Below are 27050 nucleotides of genomic sequence, written 5' to 3'. Positions count from 1 at the left end.
GCGCGTGACACGATTTGGCGCTTCTGCGCATGCACGAGCGACGAAACCCGGAAATAACCCTTTCCGGTACTTCCAGGTTTTCTGCGGCCCGCAACCGGAAGCGTTTTTAACACAAGGTACCACTGTAACGATCTAGGTTTTTATTTCATTATTTTTCTGCATCACAGAAACTAGCATATTACATATTTGGGAGCAGATTAATGGGAAAATGCAGTTGGCATGATACAGAAAATTGCTGCACAATGGAAACAAACATTCTCTTAAACAAGAGGGACATGCACAACCTGTTAGTGCAAAAGTGTGTGAGATTCTGCATTCCATAAAACTCTTTGGCACAATGAAGACTCCTGCATAGCTCAAAGGTTGGGTACTCCTGTACCAACGGAAGTGACCCAATGAAAGGTGCCATCTTATTTTACATCTCGATACTGCCCTCCCCCAAAAATAATCACAGTGGGTGTAAAAAGGTGGAGATCAACTACTGCTCAATGTCCTAGCTAATCCTTTTTGCCATGAGTTCCCAAAAAGATTTAGGCGCCAAAGAAGCTCACTTTCTGCTCAAGGGTCTTCTGCTACAGTATTCTCTGCTCATTCTGCCAGAATTTAATCAACCATCTTGCATCTTCTATCTCTTTTTTGGGTCCATCATATTCATTATTTTTTCCAGACAAGTCTGTGCTTGCCTTAATACCGACTTGCTGTTCTTGTCATGATTTTAACATTTGCTTATTGCATTCTAACTGTTGACATTAAAAAAAAGACTTGGCCAGTTTTATGGAATAATATCCTTAAATAATAACCTCAAAATAAAAAAAATGTAACAATCGGACCCTACCTCTGTCCAACATTTAAGAGTGCAGGCCAAGAGGAAGTGGAAGACTAGGAGCAGCAGCCTCGGAGAAGAATCAGAGAAGGCCAGAGATTGACCAGAGACCGCTACGGCGAACAAAAGGAACAAGGAAAGAGAGAAGAAAAGTTTTCTCACAACATGAACCCCCCTCATCAGAAAAAGGCAGAGAGAGGAGTCAGGAAATAAACATGCAAGTGACGTGACAGAAGAGACTGTGGCCCAAGTATAGAGTGGTACCTTTGTTCTCAAACACCTTGGAACTCAAACAACTTGGAACCCAAATGCTACAAACCCGGAAGTAAGTGTTCCAGTTTGCGAACTTTTTCCGGAAGCCAAACATGCTCCGTTTTTAGTGTTACGCTTCCGATTTGAATGCTACACTTCCATTTTGAGTGCTACGCTGAGGTCTGTATGGTTTTGCTATTTATTTTGTGTTTTTGTGGCTCTTTTTTGTTTTGTTATTATGACTGTGTGGAACCCAGTTCAGCTACTGACTGACTGATTGTGTGACTGCAGTACATTGTTTATTGCTTCCATTTTATGGATCAATGGTCTCGTTAGATAGTAAAATTCATGTTAAATTGCTGTTTCAGGGGTTGTTTTTAAAAGTCTGGAACGGATTAATCCATGTTGCGTTACTTTCTATGGGAAAGCGTGCCTTGGTTTTGGAACGCTTTGGTTTTGGAATGGACTTCCGGAACGGATTAAGTTTGAGAACCAAGGTACCACTGTACTGGAAATCTTGCATTCAGAAGGTTGGGAGGTAGGTTTATGAGTTGGAATAATAATTATGGAGATGACACTGACTCAAGCCTCTTTTCACTCATGTCCCTGATGCAAATGCAGGCAAGACAATGTGAAAGTCAACAAGGAATACTACATGCATTCACATCATGCTTTAAGGCACAGGTGGCTAATCTTTTATGATCCGGGGGCCACATGCACCCGTTGTTAACTCTCTGGGGCCACATGCCACTAGGAAGTGTGGCACCCACACTCTTGAACACATGCTTTTGCATGTGCAGGGGAACACACAGGCTCATAGCAGGGGTCGACTGTGGTCTTTCAAATCTCAGTGGTGCCCTGTACAAGGCCAAAATTTGGTGCGCGCACCCCGCCTCTCACTCTGCTCAATCCACTACGCCATAATAATAATAATTTATTATTTATACCCTGCCCATCTGGCTGGGTTTCTCCAGCCACTCTGGGCGGCTTCCAACAGAATATTAAAAACAATACAGCATCAGACATTAAAAACTTCCCTAAACAGGGCTTCAGTTGTCTTTTAAAAGTAAAATAGTTGTTTATTGCCTTGACATCTGCTAGGAGGGCGTTCCACAGGGCGGGCGTCACTAACGAGAAGGCCCTCTGCCTAGTTCCCTGTAACCTCACTTCTCGCAATGAGGGAACCGCCAGAAGGCCCTCAGTGCTGGACCTCAGTGTCCGGGCTGGATGATGGGGGTGGAGACGCTCCTTCAGGTATACAGGACCGAGGCCGTTTAGGGCTTTAAAGGTCAGCACCAACACTTTGAATTGTGCTCAGAAACATACTGCCATAGTTGCGGCGCCCCCTAGGCTCAATGCCCAGTGTAATGGAACATCGCGATACCCTAAATCTGCCTCTGCTCACAGCTCCCCTCCTTAGTAGATCCATGCAAATCAGCTGAGGAGGAGAAAAGGTTGCTGCCCCCTCTACCTGTCATATGATTGATGACAAGACTGGGGAAAGAGATTTGCATCCCCGTTAGCAATTTCACTCCTCCGATGCGGCATTTGTGATTGGTGTAAATCACATGCCTATCTGAGAAGAGTGTGGGAAACGGAAGACAGTCTTATCTCTTCCGCTGTATGTACTTTGTAATGTACTTTCACTTTTACTTGTGTCTGTTTGTAGATAAATAAATAGTAGATTTATTTATTTAGTTAGTTATTTTTTCCTCCCGTGATGAGGCTGCATTTTAATGCTTTAATGTTTTAATGTTGTATTTTAATCTTGTTTATAAGTTTTATTCATTCAACTTGTTTTTATTATTGGTTGTTAAACGCCCTGAGCCTGGCCTTGGCTGGGGAGGGCGGGGTATAAATAAATTTTATTATTATTTTTATTTTTATTTTTATTATTATTATTATTATTATTATTATTATTATTATTATTATTATTATTAGATTAGCTTACAATGTCTCATGCTCCTTGCTGTGTTATGGAAGCTTAGTGTGCATACAGTGGACGCTCAGGTTGTGAATGTGATCCGTGCAGGATGCACGTTCGCAACCCATGTCTGTGCATGCGCAAAGTGCGATTTAGCGCTTCTGCGCATGCGCGACCGCCGAAACCTGGAAGTAACCCGTTCTGGTACTTCCGGGTTTTGACGGTCCATAACCTGAAAAAACACAACCTGAAGAGCCTGTAACCCGAGGTATGGCTGTAGATCATTATGATGTATGTCGCTAGGGAGCACACTGGAAGAGAAGGGAGATGCTTTTTCCAGAGTTGCGCGTCCCGGAGGACACTCAGAGTTCCAGGGGCTTGCAGGCACCCCCAGGGCATTTTCCACTGCTGTGTCTACCCTCCCCTTTTCACTAAAAAATTAGTGGGGTGGGGGGGGTGTCGGATTTGCTAGGTGATTTACTTAGAAGTTCTAAAACACTTGGAATACCATAGGTGCCTCTGCTTTGGATGGAGGGAACAGAAGCACAAAAGCAGTGTTAACAAAGAAGCCCCACTGTCCAAACCACTAACTCTTACTGCTTCTAAAGTTGCTGAAAGCCTGTTTGTTAAATTAAACACGCAGAACTAGCATTCCCACTACTCTTAATTTAAAATCATGGCATGATCCTCAAACCAAATTGGATGTGTGCAATATTCAAAGCAGCACACTGCAGCCTTTCCCCAAAAAAAATTCCTTTCCCTGCCTCCCGCCAAAAGAAAAAAGCTGGTTGATATTCTATGTCTTTTTAAATTTGTTTGTGGGAGAGGAGGTCATGGGTACACACACACCCCTTTTTCGTTCTTGTTTTTATTATGTATTTTGTATTTTGATGCTGTGAACTGCCCTGAGATCTTTGGACGCAGGGTCGTTTACAAATTTAATATAAATAAATAAACTTGGGTCCCTAGCTGCTGTTGGACTACAACTCCCATCATCCCTGACCACTGTTCCTGCTAGCTAGGGGGTGATGGGAGTTGTAGTCGAACAACAGCTGGGGACCCAAGTTCGAGAAACACTGATTTTTTTTAAAGAGTACAGCGTTACCTTTTAATGAGAAATTTTCAAACTGGAAAAACCTGGGTTTACAAAGGGGTTTCTAAATCTGACATTTAATAATGGCAGGCAAGCTTAAAAGCAGCTTGCCCAGCACTACTGATCTTCCCCTTTCCAGAGCACCCTTATAGTTCATGGGGAGTAGGGGAACAGCAGCAAAGAAGCCCAAGAAACTTGGCTAGCGCTTTGCACAAATGAGCTATACATTAAAAAAAAATATCCCCCAAAGCCTTTCGCAACACAATTGTGTGATTTCACTATCAGGCAGGACAACGTGGAAAGGGCTCTATGTTGCAATAACCAGATAAATCACTGCAATAACAAGTCACAGGACTTCCCCTGACAAAACCTCATGTGGTAGGTTAAGCTGAGAGATGGTGACTGATCTAAAAGTCTGCCAGTGAGCTTCATGACTGAGTAGGGATTTGAATCCTGGTTTCCCAAGTTCTAGCCCAACTCTTCAACCACTATGACACACTGGTTCTCATACGGCACCAGCCACAGCGATTGTTAGCCCCTGAAATGCACTTCGCAAATTCTGAATGTATTTCTAACTTGTCCATTCTAAAGGCTTCTCTGATTAAATCACTGCGTGCTGCCTTCACTTACCAGTATGAATGCACATAGTAAGCAGGAGAAATACAGAATAAGATGCAAGGATGGCAACAATCAGCAGCAACACACTAGGACAGAAGAAACGAATGATCAAGGCCACACTTAATATATATTTTATATATATATATATATATAATACATTGTGTTTTCCCAGAAACAAGCAGAAGAAATCGTTCTTTCCTCATTTTATGGTTCACATCGGCAGAATCTAATTCACGCCACGGTTGGTTACTCAATATTTTCCATGTTCTGCTTTTCTTTTGAATTTTCTGTGTCATTGAATTTGGAGTTTTTTTATATATGGGGAAAAGGCCAATTGTTGAACCATTTCACCATCTCTATGCTTTAGAACGTTCTAAAGAACGTTTCGGGTCACCCATTTAATTTGGTATTTGCCTGTTTGTTCATGGCAAATGACAACAGCACCTCTCCTAAGAGAATACAGCAATCGCACTCTGGCTGGGTGATCCACCACTATCACAAGACGCAGCTATTTAAACCTGGCACTTGCAATTTCCTGGTTTGCACACAATGCTAAACCACACATTGCTGATGATGCAACAAATCACAACTTGCCCCGCCAATCTTTGGCTTGTTTTCCAGCTGCCCTTTCCTCATGCCTTTGTAGCTTGGTAAGACGTGGATGGCGCTGTGGTCTAGACCACAGAGCCTAGGACTTGCCAATCAGAAGGTTGGCGGTTCGAATCCCCGCGACGGGGTGAGCTCCCATTGCTCGGTCCCAGCTCCTGCCAACCTAGCAGTTCGAAAGCACGTCAAAGTGCAAGTAGATAAATAGGTACTGCTCCAGCGGGAAGGTAAATGGCGTTTCTGTGCGCTGCTCTGGTTCACCAGAAGCGGCTTAGTCCTGCTGGCCACATGACCCAGAAGCTGTACGCCGGCTCCCTCGGCCAATAAAGCGAGATGAACACCGCAACCCCAGAGTGGGTCACGACTGGACCTAATGGTCAGGGGTCCCTTTACCTTTACCTTAAGCACCCGGTGTGGGATGGCCAGCAAGTTTGAGGAAGGGTGCTGGGTTCACACACAATGCTGAGCTATCAACATCAAGCCATGGTTTGTAAGCTAAAAACAAACCATGGGTTCAGGCTGTGGTTTGTTGGCAGCAAGCAAACCATAATGAACTCACTGGGCAGCTGTCAGAGGCTCAGGAGCAGAAGAGCAGGGGAGAGAGCAGATAGAGAGCGGAGGAGAGGAATCAGAGGGGAGCGTAGGGGAATATGACAGTGGACCGAGAGATTCCATGAGCTTCTCCAGCGAATCAGAAGATTCCCAGGAGAGGGCGCCTATGGTAAGGGCGAGGCGAATCCCAGAGGGGACGATCCATAAACAAGGAACCAGAGGGGAGTCCCAAAGGAGTAGCGGAGGAGTAGGGCCAGTTTCCCCACCAGAGCACAGTGGGGGGGAAGAGTCACGTGAGTCAGGACCATCTTCTCCTCCATCGGGGAGTGGGGAGAAGGAGGGAAGGCCAGGTCCAGCTAGCCTCCCCGAAAGGGGGAGCAGTGACACAAGTGTAACGGTCAGAAGGAAAGTGGGAGGCTGCGCGCGCGCGCCAAGTTCAAATGTGGAGGAGCGCGGGACAGCAGAAAACCCGGATTGGGAGCCAGGTCCTAAAGCCCGAAAGAGGGGGGGGGAGGAGTCGGGAGAATCAGCGTCAGAAGAATCTCGGAGGGCAGAGACTCCGACTAGCAGAAGGACCCAGAGAAAGAAGGAACAGAGGAAAAGGTGGAGTAAAGCTAGAATCTTAAGCTGGTGTCAGGGGGGCGGAGATTCAGATGGGACTTCTGCGGTCTGACGGATAGATGTAGCGTTGCGCGCTGCACGTCTGGAAATGAGACTGAACTTCAATAAAGACTTTTAAACTTGAGCAAGAAGCAGCGTTGGTCTTGTGTGAGCTGGGACCTTGGGCAGCGCTGACAGTAAGTCCCATCTCTTAAAAACTCTGCAAGCTCACGAAGATAGGCAAAGATGACTACAGAGGAAAAAATCAAGCAATTGCAGGAAGCGGTGTCAACGCTCTACGCAGAATTGGCTGCGTCTAAGAAAAAAGAAGGAGAAACAGCTGCGCTCTGCCAGGATCTGCAAGCCAGGTGGGACAAATGGGGAAAGGAGGGGCAGCTGGGAGCCAAGCCGGAGGGAGTTGCCCTCGGGAAAAGGGGGGCAAGCCTGGTGACCCATTTTGACGGGAACCTGCAGCAGTACCCTAACTTCAGAGCAGAAGTAGTTTTCGCGCTCAATTTGCTTCGGAAAGATTTTAGAGATGAGGAGGAGAAAGTGGGTTTCATAATCACTCATCTGCATGGGGAAGCTAAGTCGTGGCTGCGAACCTTGTTACGCGAAAATGACCCCGCCCTCAAAGATTCAAGCGCCTTTATTGGAGCCATGGACGCTTGCTTTAAATCAATGGTGGATGTGGATGTCGCTAGAAGGGAAATGCATGGATTGCGGCAAGGAAAAGCGCCAGTGCGCCAGTATCATTCCCGCTTTTTTGGGTTAGTAAATGTGCTGGGCTGGCAGAAGGACTCAGCTGCCGTCAGGGATCTGTTCTGGGAGGGGCTGAATGGAGCCGTGAAAGATGAGCTGGCGAGGGGAGAGAGACCCCAAAATACAACAGAAGTTGTCCAAAGGGCGCTCGCAATTGGGGTGCGCCTGGAAGAACGCCCGTGGAGCAGGGAGCAGGGGGGAAGAGCAAACACGTCAGTTAGAACGACTCCCTTCCTACCCAGAGAGACAGAGCGCGCTCAGTCCACGCCTGCTCTGATGAGGGGGGAGGAGCCAATGGAAATCGGAGGTGCAAGGGCTCAGACAGCAAGCAGAGCCCAAACACCAGGAGCAGTCAAGGCGAAGGCTCCTAGAGGGAGCAGGAAGTGTTACATCTGCGACAGTGCACTGCACATGGCCAAAGAGTGTCCCCAGAGGCTCCAGAAGCACACTGCAGCCTCAGCAACTGTTAAAGGAGCAATTCAGCAGGAGGAGCAGCCCCAGGGAAACGGAGGAGCCTGGTTGGAGACAGAGGCACTGGGGCTCAACCAGGCGAGTCAGTGAAGCAGTCCCCAGAGATTTTGCAGCCCACGGACCCCCTCCCACCCAAACCAGTGGTGCAACTCACTGCATCGCTCCAGCTGCCCGATGGGCTCACCCTGGAGGTCCCTATTACCATTGACTCTGGTAGCAACGCAGACTTTGTAGGGTTGGACTTCGTCAAGCAGCATCGCATAGCACTCCTGCCAGCCACGACGCCCCTAAATGTTGTCACAGTAGATGGCAGGAAGATACTGGGAGGAGAGGTGGTACAGCAGACACCGCCTCTGGTGATGCAAATTGGGAACCACCGTGAAGTCATCAGTTTCAACGTCACTCACCTGTCGGACACGCCCATAGTGTTGGGCATGAGTTGGCTGGATAGGCACAGCCCGGCATTAGCGTGGTACCAGCGGCAATTGACCTTCTGCTCTTCCTACTGCGCAGCGCATTGCATCCAGACCTGCCAGGAAGAGGAGGGGCAAGAGGATGCACCGCAGCTACACCTAGGCATGGTGCAAGCGGTGCCCAACAAGTACAAGGCCTTTTTGGAAGTCTTCTGCGAGAAGGAAGCAGACAAGCTGCCTCCCCACAGACCCTACGACTGCAAGATTGACCTCCTGCCAGGGGCGACGCTGCCGACTGGGAAACTGTACTCCATGTCTGAAGACGAAATGCAAGAACTCAGGGAGTTCATAGATCGCAATTTGAAGCGGGGATTCATCCGGGAATCCAAAGCAGTGGGGGGCAGTCCCGTGTTTTTCGTGAAGAAGAGAGACACGCCCGAACGGAGGCTCATAGTGGATTATAGAATCATCAATTCCAGGACAAAGCCCACAGCATTCCCCATGCCCAAAATTGACGACCTGCTCGCGACGGTGAGGAAGGGGCGGATCTTCACCAAGTTGGATCTACGAGGGGCCTACAACCTTATACGCATGCGGGAGGGCGACGAGTGGAAGACAGCCATGTTTACGCCTTTAGGAACCTATGAATACAGAGTCATGCCGTTTGGTCTCCAAAATGGCTCCCATTGTTTCCAAGCTTTCATGCACCACGTGCTAGCGGGACTCCTCTACAAGAAGTGCGTCTGCTTCTTAGATGATATCCTGATCTTTTCGGACTCGCAGGAGGCGCACGAGGAGGACGTCAAGGAGGTCCTGCAAAGACTACGGGAGCACAGACTTTACGCCAAACTGGAGAAGTGCCAGTTCGACACGACAGAGGTGGATTTCCTGGGCTACAAGCTGTCCGACAAGGGACTTGCCATGGACAGCGCCAAGGTCCGCTCAGTGTTGGACTGGAAGAGCCCGCGCAACCGGAAGGAGGTCCAGAAGTTCGTCGGTTTCGCCAACTTTTATCGCAAGTTCATCAAGGGGTTCGCGAAGGAGACAGCAGCCATCACGGACACCCTCAGCTCCAAGAAGAAGAAGTTCACCTGGACGGACCAGGCGGAGCAGTCCTTTCGGAGGCTCAAGCGTCTCTTCGCGTCCGAAGAACAGCTGCTACACGTAAACCCCAGCAAACCGATGAGGGTTGAAACGGACGCCTCGGACAGAGCGGTGGGGGCGGTCCTGTTGCAGCAAGATCCGCAAGGGGACTGGAGACCGTGCGCATTCTACTCCAGGAAGCTCAGCACGTCGGAGCAGAACTACACCATCTGGGACAGGGAGTTGCTGGCCATTCATGCTGCTTTCAAGGCGTGGCGGCACTTCCTCGTCGGAGCCAGACACACAGTGCAGGTTCGCACGGACCACAAGAACCTGGAGTACTGGCGCACGGCGAAGTTCCTGAACCAGAGACACATCCGCTGGGCGGAGTTCTTTGCAGATTTCGATTTCCGGATAGAATACATCCCGGGAGACAACAACGTCATGGCGGATGCGCTATCCAGGAAGCCGCAGTATCTCGAGGAAGCGGCACCGGCAGCGGCCAAACACATTTTCGCACCAGAGGTGTGGGCGTGCGCTTCAGCCGCAGTGGACCTGGACGCAGTCCGTCGTGCGCTACAGGCGGATTCGTTTGCGCAATCCAAGATGGAGGAGGTGCGAAACGGCACAGCGAGGGACGACGAGTTCCAGATACGCGACGGACTACTCCTCCGCAAAGGGGCTCTCTACGTACCGGGAGACGACCTTCGCGCGAGAGTCTTGCAGCAGCTGCACGACGCGCCCAGCGCTGGGCACTTCGGCAAGGACAAGACGGCGGAATTAGTCACCAGGGACTTTTGGTGGCCCAAGGTGCGGGGAGAAGTTGCAGATTACGTTTCCAGGTGTGACACCTGCCAAAGGGCCAAGCCAGTACACAGGAAGCCGGCGGGTCTGCTGGAACCGCTGCAGACGCCGCTCGAACCATGGGAGAAAGTGGCCCTGGACTTTGTTACAGATCTGCCCAGTTCGCGCGGCAAAACAGCGGTACTCGTGGTCGTAGACCTCTTCACCAAGATGGCGCATTTCATTCCGTGCGCGAAGGTGGCCACAGCGGAACAGACCGCCAAGCTGTTCATAGACCACGTTTTCAAAGCTCACGGCCTGCCGCGGTCCATCCTGTCCGACCGGGGTCGCCAATTCATCTCGAACTTTTGGCAGAAGCTGCTGGGCATCCTGAACGTCAAGATCAACTTAGCGTCGGCACGACACCCGCAGACCAACGGACAAGCGGAGAGGGTCAACGCCATCATGCAGCAGTACCTGCGATGCTATGCCAATCAACAGCCCTCGACCTGGGTGGACTACCTACCGCTAGCCGAGTTTGCCTACAACAACACGAAGCACGGGTCTACAGGGGTGACACCGTTCTTCGCCAACAATGGGCGCCACCCCAGAACCTTCCCGGGGTTGGAGACCGAGGCAGAGGGGGAGCCACGGGGGGCAGAGCACTTAGCCGCAGAGTTACAGGAGGTCCATGAGCAACTCCGAAGGCACTTGGAACTCGCGAAACACGCCTACAAGATGCAGGCAGACAGGCACAGGAGGGTTGGGGAAGACATACAGGTAGGGGACTGGGTCTGGTTAGCAGCTCAGGCAGTGCCGGCCAGAACGCTAGCTAAGAGGAAGCTAGGACACAAGCAGCTGGGACCTTACCAGGTCGCGGCACAAATCAATCCAGTGGCCTACCGGTTGACACTCCCGGAGGGCTCCAGAATGCACCCAGTCTTTCACAGGTCAGTGCTCACGCCTTACAAGGCGCCCCACAGGTTTCAGGCGCCAGGGAACGCACCAGCTCCACGTAGCCCATCGCCAACAGGGGAGGGACCACAGAGGGCGACGCCACTCAACGAGGTCACAGAGATTTTGGACTCCAGATGGGGGGAAGAGGGAGTTGAATATCTCCTCGCCAGGGAGGGTACTCCGGCCAGCGCCAACGAGTGGGTGCCTTGCTACGCCGTGGAGGAGCACTATCTCAAAGACGAGTTCCATTCGATCTTCCCACACAGACCCATGCCGGCGGAGTATTTCGACGACTGGCTTTTCACACCCACACTGTCAGCCAGCACGTTCCAAGGTTTCTCCTCAGATGAGGAGCCGACGCCGGGGATGAGCTCCCCGGAGGGGTCGCTCTCGGGGTTTGCCACGGACCGCTCCTATTGGTGGGACACTCAACCAGAAGTGGGGTGGAGCAGGGAACTGCTGAGGGGGCCCTTGCACACAGCCTCACCCGAGGGACCGGGTGGAGAGGAGGACATGGACGTGTGGGGGGAGGATCTTGGTTTTGAGCACGACAGCAGAGAAATGGAAGCAGGGGAAGTCGACGTCGACGAACCCATCGTGGGGGGGCCTGATCCCGCGGGCCGGTTGCACACCAGGGGGAGAGAACAGAAGCCAGCACTCACACCCCCAGCGCTGGAGCACCTGGAACCCACACCCGAAGAGGGGGAGGGGGGAAGGGGGGGCTTCGAGGGGGGGATGGATGTCAGAGGCTCAGGAGCAGAAGAGCAGGGGAGAGAGCAGATAGAGAGCGGAGGAGAGGAATCAGAGGGGAGCGTAGGGGAATATGACAGTGGACCGAGAGATTCCATGAGCTTCTCCAGCGAATCAGAAGATTCCCAGGAGAGGGCGCCTATGGTAAGGGCGAGGCGAATCCCAGAGGGGACGATCCATAAACAAGGAACCAGAGGGGAGTCCCAAAGGAGTAGCGGAGGAGTAGGGCCAGTTTCCCCACCAGAGCACAGTGGGGGGGAAGAGTCACGTGAGTCAGGACCATCTTCTCCTCCATCGGGAAGTGGGGAGAAGGAGGGAAGGCCAGGTCCAGCTAGCCTCCCCGAAAGGGGGAGCAGTGACACAAGTGTAACGGTCAGAAGGAAAGTGGGAGGCTGCGCGCGCGCGCCAAGTTCAAATGTGGAGGAGCGCGGGACAGCAGAAAACCCGGATTGGGAGCCAGGTCCTAAAGCCCGAAAGAGGGGGGGGAGGAGTCGGGAGAATCAGCGTCAGAAGAATCTCGGAGGGCAGAGACTCCGACTAGCAGAAGGACCCAGAGAAAGAAGGAACAGAGGAAAAGGTGGAGTAAAGCTAGAATCTTAAGCTGGTGTCAGGGGGGCGGAGATTCAGATGGGACTTCTGCGGTCTGACGGATAGATGTAGCGTTGCGCGCTGCACGTCTGGAAATGAGACTGAACTTCAATAAAGACTTTTAAACTTATGCAAGAAGCAGCGTTGGTCTTGTGTGAGCTGGGACCTTGGGCAGCGCTGACAGCAGCGTTCACACATGATGCCAAGCCACAGTTTGGTTGCCACGCCATGTTATGTGTGGACCAGTTCAATGTGAATCACCCCAGTTCGGGTTTCTGAGCCAGAAATAGTGAGGTATGGCTTGCAAATTTATTAACACATCACAATAGATAACTGCACTATTTGTCAAATGGTGGTGGTCTGTTCCTGGGGCCACCCTACCTGCGGCACCCTACCAAGCACTGCTGTCGCCCAAACCTGGCATTTGAAGTGGTACTGTCCAATCTACCACCCCAGGATTCTGCAATTTCACAGAATGACAGGAAGAATTCGGAATCGACGAGATCAAAGATTTACAGAAGATTGGGAGAAGTTTATTTGCAAAAACTAAGTGATAACCAGATTACGTTTGTAAGTTTTAAGGAAGCTCTGTGATGTGAAAATCTAATAATAAGTATAAACAATGAAATTGAAGCTACCAGAATAAATAACAATAAGTAGGATTGTGTTAAAAGTTATAAAATGAAGGAAGTTCAGACAAATTGAGGGGGAAAATGGAATTAAGAGGTAATTAAGAAGTTTGAATGTACAACTTTGTTTTCTTTTTTTTGTATTTGTAAACCAATAAAAATATAATTCAAAAAGGATTCTGCAATTTTCATACTGCCGCATGGATAGACCAAGCAGACAAGGGTGGCACACTGAGGAAAGTTGAGATTTTAGCACAATTGCATTCCCCTCCCCCATGTTATATGGTATTTTTGAAGCTTACTTTAACTTTTTTAGTATCACATAGTATATTTCTGACTATAAAAATACAGCATTGATATTAATTAATCTAGAACTATAAGTCTTAATTTATAGCATTACTAACCTCAGTTCCCGAACACCTCCATTTTGGAACATTTCGGCTCCTGAACATAGAAAACCCAGAAGTAAATGCTCCGGTTTTCTAACATTTTTCAGAAGCCAAACGTCCAACGCGGCTTCCACTTGACTGCAAGAAGCTCTTACAGCCAATCGGAAGCCGTGCATCGGTTGTTGAACATTTCGGAAGACGAACAGGCTTCCAGAACGGATTACGTTTGACAACTGAGGTTTAACTATATAAAACTCTTACACGCTACTTGAAAATATAGTACAATATAATATGAAATATAATTGACACACACAAAACTTACCTAAATCCAAGGATTCCCGTCTTAGCCATGGCATATGCCAATCCGAGTATCCCACTGCCCATGATAGCATTCATTAAATTAAATACCGAGAAGCCAAAGGAAGCCCCAGACGATGTCTGGTTCAAAAATGTCTGTAAATGACAGAACCAGATTGTTAACACTGTGAATTCTTCATCTGGGCAAAAGCAATCACACAAGCCCAACGCAAATGGGAGTGGAAAAGTAATTTAATTCATAGACAAAGACTCTCGACTACCGCTGACAATCCACTCAGAAGTTTTATTACAGTCAAGCAGTATATTTATTTATTTAATATTTATTATATTTTTATTTTATAAATTTCATAAAATTTATACACTGCTTGATTGGGGGGGGGGCTCAAAGAAGTTTACAAAAAGGTAAAACAGTAAAATCAAGAAAAAACTGCAACCACGCCTAAAATCATACGAATGTTAAAATACTGTATTAAAATAGATTTTAAAAATTACCTCAACTTTTAAAACACCTGGGTAGGCTTGTCTAAACATGAATGTTTTAGCAGGCACCGAAGAGAGTATATGCAGTTAGTTAGTTGGTTAGTTAAAGGTCTGAGTTTGAACATACAAAAATTATTTAAAACCTAACAGTTACTAGAGATGAATCAGGGAAGACCAAATTCTAATAACTGTTCATCTAGCCAGTAAAAAGAAAAATGTCGTAATTTATTTGTTTTTTTAGATTTGACATGGCTATGAGGGTGGAAATCTCAGCCTCATTAGGTTTTCTAACTCGATTTCTTTTTTAACCAAGTACTGTAAGTTTAGGGACTTCTTAGAGCCAGAACTTATGAAATACGTAATCAAAATGTGAGCTTTCCAACTTTATTTTTTTCCTTGGTCTCAAAAGTGGCAATAAAAACAGAAAACGAAGCCAGGTCATGCCTGCAAAAGACTGTACCAGAGCCAACACTGTTCCATCTACTAAAACTCAAACTTAATAACATTACTGGTAGAGTTAGTGGATCTCTAGTCTAGTTGAATACTCTCACAGTCTATGGGGAGAGTCACTGATAGTTTTACAGTAGTGAATTTTTGGGGAGGAATGCTACGGTGCTTAGAGGATGGCTGTTGTTGCTTTTAGTTCATTTACTACGTTATGATTTTGTCTATTTAAAAGGCATCCAGAACCTGTGAGACATAAGAGGTATACATGCTCTTTGATTTGGGCTGCAATCCTAACCCCACTTACCTGAGAGTAAGCCCCACTGAATTCAATGAGACTTACTTTTGAGTAGAAACAGGGAGGGTTGCATTATTCTCGCTTTCCTCTCCCCAACACCAATGCAAGTATCTTTTCTATCCAACAGGGACCCTGTGGAATTAATATCCAGTCCACAGATTTCTAGGGCTGGAAGAACCATCTTTGGTGGGTCAAGATGGATTCCCAGGACCACCACTACAGCTGTAGGAGTAATGCTAAATTCTGGAACTATGAGATTGTGAGAAGTGGGATGGAACAAAACAAATGGGCGGAGAAACCTGTTCTACAACACTTTTTCTAAAGAATGTAGTGGACAATCTCATTTATAAGAGGACTGTGTGCCATGACCTGTATATAATTGGGGGGGGGGGTGAGAGAGAGAGAGAGAGACATTGTACTATGGGGCCTTCTGGGGGGACAGGTGACTTCCAAAGGTTGCAAAAAGCATTTGAACATGGGCATGCCCTGTGCGATGATGTTGGTGCTGTGAGGCCCTATGGAGATGCAATTGTGTTACAAATAACACCGGCGGCTTGGGAAAGTATGTGGGTCCATTCTACAGGACTCTATGGGGCCGAGTCTTCAAACCCACGTGAGGAACTTCTGTGCCACCAAGCTGAAAGATAGAGGAGTATGTGTCCATTCTGTGGCTTCTATGGGGTTGTGAAGTTCTATGAGAGAGCCAAATGCAGTTTTAAAATGCTTAAGGCGAGGCCTGGCTGGGGGGGGAATTCACAAACAGTATTAGGGCTAACTTCACTACGATGTTTCAAGGGTGGCAGTGTATGCATTCAACAAGGCTTCCTAGGGTTGCAAAGTTTCATGGGTCTGTGCTGTGTGCTTCTACGGCACTAGGAAATGCCACTTTGCCCGTGGGGCTGTGAGCAAGGTGTGCTGGGAGCCTCGTGGAGCTGTGGAAATGCAACACAGACCTGGGAGCGTCATCAGGGGTAAATGATGTACAGTCATACCTCGGGTTACAGACGCTTCTGGTTCCATGTTTTCGGGTTGCACGCTGCGCCAAACCCGGAAGTACCGGAACAGGTTACTTCCAGGTTTCGGTGCTCGCACATGTGCAGAAACACTAAATAGCGCTCTGCGCATGCGCAGAAGCGCTGAATCGCAACCCGCGCGTGCGCAAACACGGCACTACGGTTTGCGAACGTGCCTCCCGCACGGATCACATTCGCAACCTGAGCATCCGCTGTAGTCTGTCCACTTCCTATAGGTTTCATTAGCAGCCAGGCAACATGGGGAATATCTTTTGAATATATGGCTAAATATCATGGAATGAGAAGTACCATGAGTATATGTTATGGTGCTGTGCAAAGCGAGACGTAAAATGCTGAGCTGGGAAAATCTTTGTGCCCAAACTACATGGCTTCCGATTTTGAAAACTGAAAAAGTGTTCAAAGAAGAAGTGGTTTCAAATCCTTACTCAGCCATGATGCCCAACTCAGCAATTTGGAGGTCACCCTCCCTCTCTTAGCCTAACAACAGGGTTGTTGCCAGCATGAAGATAAATTCAACAGCGTAAATACGTTTTCATGGATATAATAATGGAATATTTAGTTTATATAAAATATGCAGGGGTTTGTTACGCAAAATGAACCATGGAAAGAGAAGAAGGGAAGTCATTGATATTTTAAGGTTGTTTAAATGAGTATTCTAAATTGTAAAACAGAACATTTAATAAAAATTATGGGGGGGCGGGGGAAGCCAATAATACAAATAGCACTGATTTAGATCTGCAAGGACTTGGCAGTCATTAATGATTTCTATGGCAATTTCGCACACGTTTTACTCACCAAGCCAAGCCAAACTGGGAAAGCCAGCCAGATGGGCGGGGTATAAATTATTATTATTATTACTATTATCGAAATATCTTTTGAATCCCCAAGCCATGTTACAGCTGCTTCTTCTTTTTAGCACCCCTCACTGTGAGGGGATTTGAAAGCGGGACGCGCCAACCCGCCCTGCTCTGCGGGGCTGAGCGAGGAGCCGCCCTACAACTCGGGGGAGCCCGGCCCCACCGCCTCCCCTCTCGCCCCCCACCGCCCCAGCCCCACACACACCCTGCCCGGGGGCGGCGGCGGCGGCAGGAGCGGCGCTCCGTCCTCCAGCTCCTGCGCCGACAAGTACCATCCCCGCGGCTCGCAGTTGACGCTGCCGACGAGCCGCGGCTCCTCCATGGCGGCGAAGGGAGCGGAGAAGTCCCAAGAGCGGCGGGAGGCCGACCGAAGCCCCGTCCTCAGGGCCGGGGAGGAGCCGGCGGGCGCTGAGAGGAAACAGGGCGGAGCGCGCTACTCGAGGGCGGCGCTTGGGCGGGGAGGCTGGGCCTCGGCGAGCTGAGGGGAAATGCGGCGCGGCGAGAGGCCGGCATGAGGTGAGGCGCCCCGTTTTTTTAAAAATGAGGGGCTGGGGGCTCCCCGCCGCTTCCAACGGGGGCTGGGGGGGGGTGTGGGGAGCCGGTTTGGGCTTGGTTTTAATACTTGACTTTTTATTGTTTTTATGGAGGCCGCTGCGGAAATCCAGCCAGATGGACCGGCGTATAAATATTAATTTTATTTCTTCCTTCCCTCGTCTGACTAGGCAAATGCACTCTGCGCGCGCTCAGAGGCACGCGTCCCTGCAGCGTGGAGGAAGAAGGGCCTTTCTTCTTGTAGGTCAGCTAGGCCTCTGCTCCGCGCAGCAACCGCAGGGCGAGAACACCCCTAGCAGGCCTTAGTCTCATCGCCTATTGCAGGGTTTCCCCAAACTGGGGTTGTGTTTTTTGTTTGGACTACCATTCCCATCGTCCCTGGCTTACTGGCCCTGCTGGCTAAGGATCATGGGAGTTGTAGTCCAAAAAACCAACAAGATGCTGGAGCCTCAAGTTTGGGAAACGCTGATCTGTGGTGTAGTGAAGAGGCATTGGGACATCTTTTAGAGCGCTGGTGATGGTTGCAAAGATATATTAATGAAACGCGGAGTTCATAGATTCGCAGAGTTGGGAGGGACCCAGAGGGACATCTAGTCCAACCCCCAGCAATGCAGGTATCTCAGCTAGATTATCCGTGACAGATGCCCCACCTGAGCTCTGTTTGAAAACTTCCAAGGAAGGAGATTGCCTGAGGGAGCTCTTACCGTCAGAAAGTTCTTCCTGATGTTTAGTCAGAATCTCATTTATTTTAACTTGAAACTGTTGGCTCAGGTCCTAGCCTCCAGAACAGTTGTCACTATTATTATTTATTAAATGTGTTTGTCACTTTATCTCGCCCAAGGCAACCTAAATTGACTTTGGCTGTTATGTTCCCCCATTTAATAAATAGGTCCTTGTTTTGTTTTTCTTTTCTGCTTTTTCTTCTTTTTATTACACACTCTTTTTTTGCATGAGAAGCAAATATTTTTTAAAAAATTATTATTATTATTGCCCCACCCATCTGACTGGATTGCCCATTATATGATGTATAATGGGTTTTGCTACATATTGTCAAAAGATAATATTAATACAAAAAAATTTAAACGTTGGTTGAAGGTTGAAGATCCCAAGCCAGGGAGAAGCCCAGCGACCTTCTAGGCTGAATTGGCTGCATTGCCACAACTTGCTATTGGCCTCAAGGTGTTTCATGTAATGTGCAGGCAAAAAGATATTATCCTTCTGCAACTTAAGGTAAGAAGAAAAGAAGAGCCCTTCTGGATCAGGCCAAAGGCCCATCTAGATCCAGCATCCCTGTTCTCAAAAAAATGGCCGACCAGATGCCTGTGAAAAGCCAGAGTGGAGGACCTGAGTGAAACAACACACTCCCCACTTGACATTTTCAGCAACTAGTGTTCAGAATCATACTGCCTTCGATCCTGGAGGAATAATATTATTATTAATAATAATAATAATAATAATAATAATAATAATAATACAGTGGTACCTCGGGTTAAGAACTTAATTTGTTCTGGAGGTCTGTTCTTAACCTGAAGCACCACTTTAGCTAATAGGGCCTCCTGCTGCCGCCAGGCCGCTGCTGCACGACTTCGGTTCTCATCCTGAAGCAAAGTTCTTAACCCGAGTTAATATTTCTGGGTTAGCGGAGTCTGTAACCTGAAGCGTATGTAACCTGAAGCGTATGTAACCCGAGGTACCACTGTAATAATAATATATTGCTTATATCCCTATGGGTGGCTTCCAACAGAATAAAAATAAACAGAATACAGTGGTACCTTGGTTCTAAAACGGCTTAGTTGTCAGACAAATCGGCTCCCAAACACCGCAAACCCGGAACTAAGTGTTCCGGTTTGTGAATGTTTTTCAGAAGCTGAACGTCCAACACGGTTTCCACTTGAGTGCAGGAAGCTCCTGCAGCCAATCAGAGGTCACGCCTTGGTTTTTGAATGGTTTTGGGAGTCGAATGGACTCCCGGAATGGATTAACTTCTTCTAACTTTTTATTACTGTAGTAATAAAAACAGCGAAACATCAGACATAAAAAGCTTACCGATACAGGGTATTGGTAAGAATATAGCCATATTGGGAACTATAGTTTATCCTCTCCCCCACCCCAGCTACAATATGCAGCACCCTTAACAAACTACGGCTCCCATAATTCTTTGGGAGGAAGCTGTGGTGGTTGAAGTGGTATAAATAATGTCTTAAATCTATGATGTGCATGTGACCTAAGTTCTTTGCCTTCTCCTATATGGCCAACTTTTGAAGAGTGCTGGCCCATTCTCTCTCAGTCTTCTCATCTCCAGGCTAAACATACCCAATTGTTTCCATTTTCCCTCACATAACTTGTTTTTCTACGCCTGATCTTCTCTTAGGAGTTTGTTTACTTAAAATACCCATCTACCCCATTTCATTTCCCAAGGAGATAACCAGCGACAGAACAGTTGTGTGTGTGGGAAAACAATCTCCAAATTAAACCCAAATCACACAATCAAAATATTTCATAGAATTGCAATACAATAAAATATATTTAAAAAGAAACAGAAAAACAATTAAAATCCATGTGAATCCATGTGAATATTTAATGCATTTTCAACCACAAATCCATCGACATTCTGTGGGCTACCTGCATGAAGTTCACAAACCGGTTTGTAGGAAGTGAGTGTATATACACATCTGAATGTTGCAAGGTGTGGACAGAGTAGGTAAGGCTTTTGCCTTTCTACCCTATCTGTGGGCATGTCAAAAACATCTGGTTGGCCACTGTGTGAAAAGGGATGTGTGGTTTTGGACAGATACAGGAGGGCTCTTCTCGTGTTCCTTAAATCAAGTTTTGCTTTAAAAAGAAACTCGGTGAAACACAAAGCTATTTGGAAGTTTTATTTTCTAACCATCCAGGAGGCCTATTGCCCAAATTAAAGATCCCTGTGTTTGTGACCAGAGGCACCTTCTTACTTTACTTAGTACAAGGATAAGGCTGACGGTTCTTAGGATGTGGTTATTCAGCTGCTGAGGGAAAGATCCTCTGCACATGTTTAGTGAGGCCTTCACCTGTTATGGCATACATTTCAGGGCCAGGGCTGCAGTCCTAACTTCAGTTATTTGGGGATAACTGATTTCAATAGGTCTTACTTTTGATTAGACACAGTTAGGTTTGCACTCTGCCATTGATAACAGGGCTAAAATCTCAGGTACCAGATTTGCTCCACAGGGCTGCAGGAACCCCTAGAAGAGTTGTAGGTGGCGTATGGGGGAAAACAGGAGGAGATGGGGAGAATATTCTGTTGCACAAGCAGGAATCCTTGTGCTTAGGAAAGTTCACATAGCACTACTTTGGATACAAGCCCAAAACTCCTTCCTCTGCCAAGCTTCTAATTCGTTGCTGCATCAGTGTTATCTTTGGGTTATGTAGGACAGTTTCGAATAATCTCATACAAGTGCTAGTGATTTTATGAGAACTGTACAGACATGTGGATTTGTAGCATTCCCCCCCTATTTTTTTATTGAATGCTTACATAATGTCTATAAAGTGAATGATTTCCCTTCTAGGATTTTCAGGCGATTAAACAGCTTGCCTGCTAGCCTCCTGAAAGTGAAATATTTTGGAACAACTGCCTCAAATACATCATTTCCAGCAGTCTGGACGTTTTGCGGTCAGCCTCTTAATAGGTTGCCTGGACATCTTGCAGTAGCTCGTAGAAATAGTTTGTGCACTATGCCGGAGGTACCTGAGCAGAAATTTGACCTTGACCTGCATTCGCCACATCCCAGGGTCCGTGGAATGACCACCCTTGACCGAGCTGCTTTCAAAAGGAATGTTGTGATCCCAGCTGTGAAGGTTAACAAAGACCTCCTGAGCAAGCTGGAAAAGCCTCTCAAACGAGTGCTGTTGAAGCGCCCAGGTCTCAAAAGAGTTGTTGAAGACCCAGAAGATGAAAGCAGAAAGTTTCTTTTGTTAGATCCTCATGCCATATCCGACAGCTGTTCCCTGGGCGAATCTGAGCAACAGATCCTGAAGAGCTTTAACATTAGCCCTGAGATTGTCAAGTATAACCAGGAACTGACATACGACCATTTCAAGGTGGACGAAATTCTGCAGGCAGTGCTTCCTGAAGGTCAGGAAGTGACCACTGCATTCAGCAGAGTTGGCCACATCATTCACTTGAATCTGAGGGACCATCAGCTGCCGTACAAACACATAATTGGTAGGTTAAGACTTACATCAGAGAAGTCTTGTTTGGTTATTTCCTAAGAAATGACTGAGCTATTTTTTTCTGAAGCAGGGTTAAGTATGTCTGAAGTATGTATTTAAATGTACTTTAAATACATGGAGTGGCTATGACTAGATCTAAGCTATAATGTTGCAAAAATTCTGGAGAGACAAAAATGATCTTTCCCATTTGTAAAGGCCTACTGATAACTCATTAATGGCTGGAGGAGGGCAAGCATTGTGCCACATTCCTTGGAAAGGGCAATCAGCATTTCTTCACTAAAAAAAATTAAGCGACAGCCTAGTGGAAATGGAGTGTAGTATATTTTATATGTTCTTTGTGAGTCTGTATCATAGACGTTTAAATCACATGCCTGCTTTTTTGAAAAGCAAATTTCACAGCCCGTTTCTCTGCCTTTCAGGTCAAGTTATCCTTGACAAGAATCCAGGAATCACCTGCGCTGTAAATAAAACCAATACCATAGATAATGCTTATCGGAATTTTCAAATGGAGGTATTAGCTGGAGAGGAGGCCAATATGATCACAAAGGTACCAAGAATTTTTAATAGTATTTTCTTTCAACAACAAAAAGGGGGGATTAAAAATCTAACATTGAGAAAACAGACAAAGCAAAGAGCAGACATTGCAGAAAGATACAGTCTGACATATTAATTCTTTATTCCTCTTTGCTCCATAGACTTGGCAGTCTCTGTGTGTTCCCAGATGTCCCAAGTCTAGCCTAAATGAAATCACAATTGTTCATAAGACTTTGGTAGGATGAACGTAGCTTAGTGGTGGTCAAATATTTTTAAAAAACCACATAATCAAAGATGCTAATGAACTCTTGAATTTTAGAACCAGCTCAGAAACCAGGTGCTGATTTTGCTTCTTTGGGAAAACAATGTCTTGTGCATTAGTTTGAAGAAACTGTGGGTGGTATTCAACTAAATTATTGTCCAATTTCACTTGCACATCAAGACCGGCTTCCATGCAGTCCCCAAATATGTTCTAGAGAATTGGGGGGGGGACCCAGAACAGATTTAGGACTTATGGTATGTCTTCTACTTGGGATCTGATTGCTGATTAGAAAAGGCAAACATACAGCACCATTTCTGAATGGCACCCACATGTATCACAGCTTTCACCCATGGAGTACACTTGGCTAGGGGCATGATCATTTCTCAGTCACTGATAGTAGGTTTTGCATATGCAAAAGATATTTCATGGGATAGATATTGATGCCATTCATAGAAGGTGATGCACATATATGTATTTTATCTTCAAAAGCAGCTCATGAATACAAAATAAAATGTGTGAGGCATCCTTTACTGGGGAATTCTGGACCAGAGAGATTCTAGCCTGCTAGAGATCACCCCAATATTTTGAACTCTTGCAGGTTAAGGAGCACCATATCATGTACGAATTTGATTTCTCCAAAGTTTACTGGAACCCCCGCCTCTGCACAGAACACATGCGCATCGTCGGCCTCCTCAAGCCAGGCGACCTTCTCTTTGATGTCTTTGCTGGGGTGGGGCCTTTTGCGATTCCTGCAGCGAAGAAGGGCTGCATTGTGTTTGCAAACGACCTCAACCCTGATTCGTACAAGTGGCTGCAGCACAACTGTAAGCTAAACAAAGTGGACAGAAAAGTCAAGGTCTTCAACATGGATGGCAGGCAGTTCCTAGAGGAGCCAGTGAAGGAAGAACTGACCAGACAGCTTTCTTTGAAGGAGCGGAACAGCTGCCTGCACATCGTCATGAACTTGCCAGCCATGGCAGTTGAATTCTTGGATGTCTTCAGGCACCTCTTGGATGGAGAGCCAGGCAGCACCAGTCTTCCCACCGTGCACTGCTACTGCTTTTCCAAGCACGACAACCCTGCGCAAGATGTTCAGGAGAGAGTCGAAGCCTGCTTGGGAATCTCCTTAGAGGGCCTTTGCTCTGTGGAGCTGGTGAGGAACGTAGCGCCTAATAAGGACATGATGTGCATCAGCTTCAGCCTCCCATCCAAGGTGTTGTACAAGCCGCACTCTTCTCTGAAAGGTAATAGAGTCAAAGAAAAAGGCAGGACTACTGCAAGCTTTTAGGGTCCCCTGTGAATCCTTTGCCTCAGATCGGACATTGAAATGGGGATTAGGGCTGGGCGATACCTGGTTTTCAACATTGTGATATATCACCAGTTAAACACTGTGATATATCAGTATATCACGATGTCTGAAATAAGGATGGAGATATGCAGAAGCATTGGCTGGCTTCACAGTTTTTCCTGCATCGTGGTTTTTGCTGGTGCCTGCATTTGTGCAGGAGGCAGAGGAGAGCTGAGCAGGCAGAGTTAGCAGGGCTGTAGGAATCAAAAACAGCATTGGCTGGCTTCATGACATGGACTTCAAACCGGTTTTTGATGATAAATCGATATATCGCCCAGCCCTAATGGTGGCCCTTAACCTGCATAGGAGGACAAGGGGGAATGTACAGTGGTACCTCGGGTTAAGTATTTAATTCGTTCCAGAGGTCCGTTCTTAACCCGAAACTGTTCTTAACCTGAAGCACCACTTTAGCTAATGGGGCCTCCTGCTGCCGCTGCGCCACCGCTGCACGATTTCTGTTCTCATCCTGAAGCAAAGTCCTTAACCCGAGGTAATATTTCTGGATTAGTGGAGTCTGTAACCTGAAGTGTATGTAACCTGAAGCGTATGTAACCCAAGGTACCACTGTACTTCTAGGGAGGAAAAAGCATAAAGGTCACAAACAAATAATGTGTTACAGGTGCACATGCAACTGTTTTGTTGCTGTGCATGCATAGGGAAGCTGCAGCCAGCCCTGGTTTCTCAGCACATGAATACATAGGGAAACGAATTTGTGTGTATTCACACATGACCTCCTATGTGCAGTTTTCCCTGTGGGAAGTTCACAACCTGTGATGCGGCTGCATGTCTTAGGGCATGTTGCAAGTGTGTTGTCAGTGCCTGGGATGCTTAGTAAAATCCTTTTGCTTTGCTCCTGCTCAAGTTTTGTGCTGCAGACGACCCCAAATCCTAAGAGCTTTGCAGGTGTGCATTGAGGTGTCACTGGTGGTTGCTTTCCAACTGCAGGCCCTTTGCCTCCCATTGAGTTCTGCTACTGCAGAGGGTTCCTGAGCTTCGGGAGCAGCAAGAAAGGCTGTGGTGGGAATGGAGGCAGAGCTACAATTCCTCTACATCCTGTCCCCGAGTCCCTTTATTGTACCTCACCTGCCCCTCCTTTCTCCACAGCCGCTTTACGTGAAACAAGTTTGAAAGTGTGGTTTTAATTTTGCTCCCTAGTTCCGGCTCCCCCCCCCCAGCTTCCTTTTTTAGGACCCTTCCCCACCTCCAGGCAGCCTCTTGACTGTGCTGCCTACATTATCACACAGCCTGCTGTCGCTGTACCATGTGTATCCACTGCCACACACAGAACCAGGCTGCTTTTCATGCCACATCAAACCCACTTTGAGACGTGTTTTGCGATGCCAACAAAACTGCCCAGCCACAGGCAGGCAACTGGCACTTGCATGAAAGTCAGGGGGCTGCTGTGTGGCAGGGGACTGGGAGAAAAACTTAAGGGTCTCCCCCTAAACTGTTAGAAATCCACACATGCCTCCAGAGCCATATTGATTCAGACAGTCTGTCATCTTTTACTTGTAGGTGCAGATAATCCCCAGGAACCAGCATCTAAACGCCTGCGTCCAAATGAAGAGCCCCTTGAAAAAAAGAATAACCTGATGCTCTAGGAGATTTCGTGGGTACCATTCCAGAAATGATGTCTATGCAGAACTTTTAACTCCCATCTTTCAAGGGAGGCAAGCAGATTGCATTTGTTCATCAGAACTTGTAAGGACAGCCTCTGAAAAATGGTATTAACAGCTGCTGTGCTGATTATGCCCTGATCATCTTTGCTTCTTTTTAATTCTGTAACAGTTGGATGGGGTACATTATTTTTTTTTAAAAAAAAGAATATTAAATGTTTATTTTGCCACACTTGGTAGCATCTTCTGTTTAGGTTGCGTGCAGACATTCCCCAGCCAATGAGAAACTGAGGTGAGAGGTTAAAGGAACCAGGTGAAACAGTATGTGTCTTTGGTAGGAAAGGCAGGGTATAAACTGAATAAACAGATGAACATGTTTTTAGACTGACCACCTCCTGCACAGGTTCTCTTATGAGGTGAAACCCAGGCCATCACTGTGTTCATGCTAGATGAGCAGGTGACAAAAAGGTGGCGACAGCAGCAGGTCAAGAGAGCATCAGGAATTGGCAGTGGGCTCCCAGCTGGGATATAGACTACAGAAAGAGTGCAACTAAAGCTGACTCCGGATTCCAGCCCTGCCCATGTTTGAATCATGACAGAAACACATTCTGGGTCTACTTCTGCAACCCAGACCTACCCAAGCCAACCGGTTCTCTCCGCATCACACACAGTGTGGAAGTGCTGCTGTAAGCCTTTAAAGCCCTCTAATGACCCAGAACCAGATTTTTTAAAGGACCACCTTGAACTATATGAACCTGCCTGGGTCTTCAGCTTGGCATCAGAGGACCTGCTCTCTAGCCCTTTGTTAGCAGATATTTGATAGCTGGGTACTAGCAACAGAGCCTGGTTGACAGTGGCACTATAACACTGGAATTTTCTCTGGGAAATTTATCCACATATTTCCCTTCCCATCTTTAGATAGATACAGAAAGTCTCTCTCTCCCCACCTTTTTATTTTGTTTCAGAGAGCACTGTGAAATTATTATTTTTAAATGTTGATATTAATGCTGCTGTGTTTTATATTTTAAATATAGTTATTTTTATTAGTGAATTTTATTTTTGAGCAAGCCACTTTTGAGGTTTTTGTGGGGAGAAAGCAGGCTGTAAAAGTCATTTAAATAAATAAACATCATCCCAAATTAAAATCAGCAGTCATTCTGAACACAGTGCTTATCTACACCAATCTGCCTTGCCTGAGAAATGTCCAGAGGCACATTTAGGTGCTGCCTGCACTGCTGTCCGAAGTAACTCATTGTCATCATTAAATTTCTTTCTTTCATTATTTTATATTTTCATCAATTTCAAAGCAATGTACAATATAATAAAACCAATCAAGAAGCTGCTTTGCTGTTTGTGAAGAAGCAAGAACTTTCCAAACAGGCTTGGAGTGGCTGAGTTGCAATTTATTGTATTCCCTGGGAGAAAAGAACAACTGGTACAATTATGAGGTTATGATGCAAGCTGCAGACTCTGAATAGCTTTTCTGTTCTGTTGGGAGGAAAGGGAGAAAATATTTTCGATACTTGTCCTTCTGACACTATGCATCATTCCACTGAATTAAAATTAGCATATTTAGTGGTATGGGGTTGTGGCTAAGAGACTGGGTTGCAAATCCGGAAGTTGCAACCGCCATGAATTCAGGCATTGGGCTTAGATACGAAGCACTTGCAACTCTCCAAAGTACTGTCTAAATCAGTGGTTCTCAAAAGGTGTGGTGCGGCACACTGGTGTGACAGGGGAGGAAGGCAGGTATGCAGGAAGATTCAAGGACAAACATTTAAACATTTCAGCATAGTATAATATAA

General features: G+C 47.0%; 2 protein-coding genes across 7 annotated transcripts in view; one reads left to right on the top strand and one right to left on the bottom strand.

Annotated features, from left to right (window-relative positions):
* SLC38A6 (solute carrier family 38 member 6) overlaps positions 1-17086 on the bottom strand; it is a 61153-nt gene extending 44067 nt beyond the window's left edge. For 2 of the 5 annotated variants that reach the window (XM_053402887.1, XM_053403036.1), the window contains exons 1-3: positions 16924-17046; positions 13616-13746; positions 4723-4796 (exon numbers count right to left, since the gene is read on the bottom strand). In XM_053402887.1, the coding sequence (XP_053258862.1) occupies positions 4723-4796; positions 13616-13746; positions 16924-17046 (328 nt within the window). Of the gene's footprint in view, positions 1-835; positions 937-4722; positions 4797-13615; positions 13747-16923 lie in introns of all 5 variants that reach the window. The other 3 variants (XM_053403123.1, XM_053403213.1, XM_053402955.1) reach the window with 3 other exon arrangements.
* Positions 17087-17139: 53 nt separating this feature from the next.
* TRMT5 (tRNA methyltransferase 5) lies at positions 17140-25439 on the top strand. 2 transcript variants are annotated; one of them, XM_053402752.1, is made up of 5 exons: positions 17140-17240; positions 20822-21477; positions 21905-22032; positions 22880-23525; positions 25145-25439. In XM_053402752.1, exons 1-5 carry the CDS (start codon positions 17236-17238, stop codon positions 25228-25230), a joined length of 1521 nt encoding a protein of 506 aa, XP_053258727.1. In that variant the 5' UTR covers positions 17140-17235; the 3' UTR covers positions 25231-25439. The 2 variants fall into 2 exon arrangements, with proteins under 2 accessions (XP_053258727.1, XP_053258651.1); XM_053402676.1 differs by lacking the exon at positions 17140-17240 and adding an exon at positions 17338-17403.
* The last annotated feature ends 1611 nt before the right edge of the window (positions 25440-27050 follow it).

This window comes from Podarcis raffonei, chromosome 1 (genome assembly GCF_027172205.1).
Source record: "Podarcis raffonei isolate rPodRaf1 chromosome 1, rPodRaf1.pri, whole genome shotgun sequence".
Lineage (NCBI taxonomy): Eukaryota > Metazoa > Chordata > Lepidosauria > Squamata > Lacertidae > Podarcis > Podarcis raffonei.
This window is presented reverse-complemented; position numbering and strand designations above follow the sequence as displayed.

Bases quoted from the DNA above. Each gene is read 5' to 3' on its own strand.
- TRMT5 (XM_053402676.1), top strand. From the start codon at position 17,366: ATGGAGGCCGCTGCGGAAATCCAGCCAGATGGACCGGC. The intron at 17,404-20,821 runs GTATAAATATTA...TTTCCCTTCTAG, and splicing joins ATCCAGCCAGATGGACCGGC to GATTTTCAGGCGATTAAACA. The intron at 21,478-21,904 runs GTAGGTTAAGAC...TCTGCCTTTCAG, and splicing joins GCCGTACAAACACATAATTG to GTCAAGTTATCCTTGACAAG.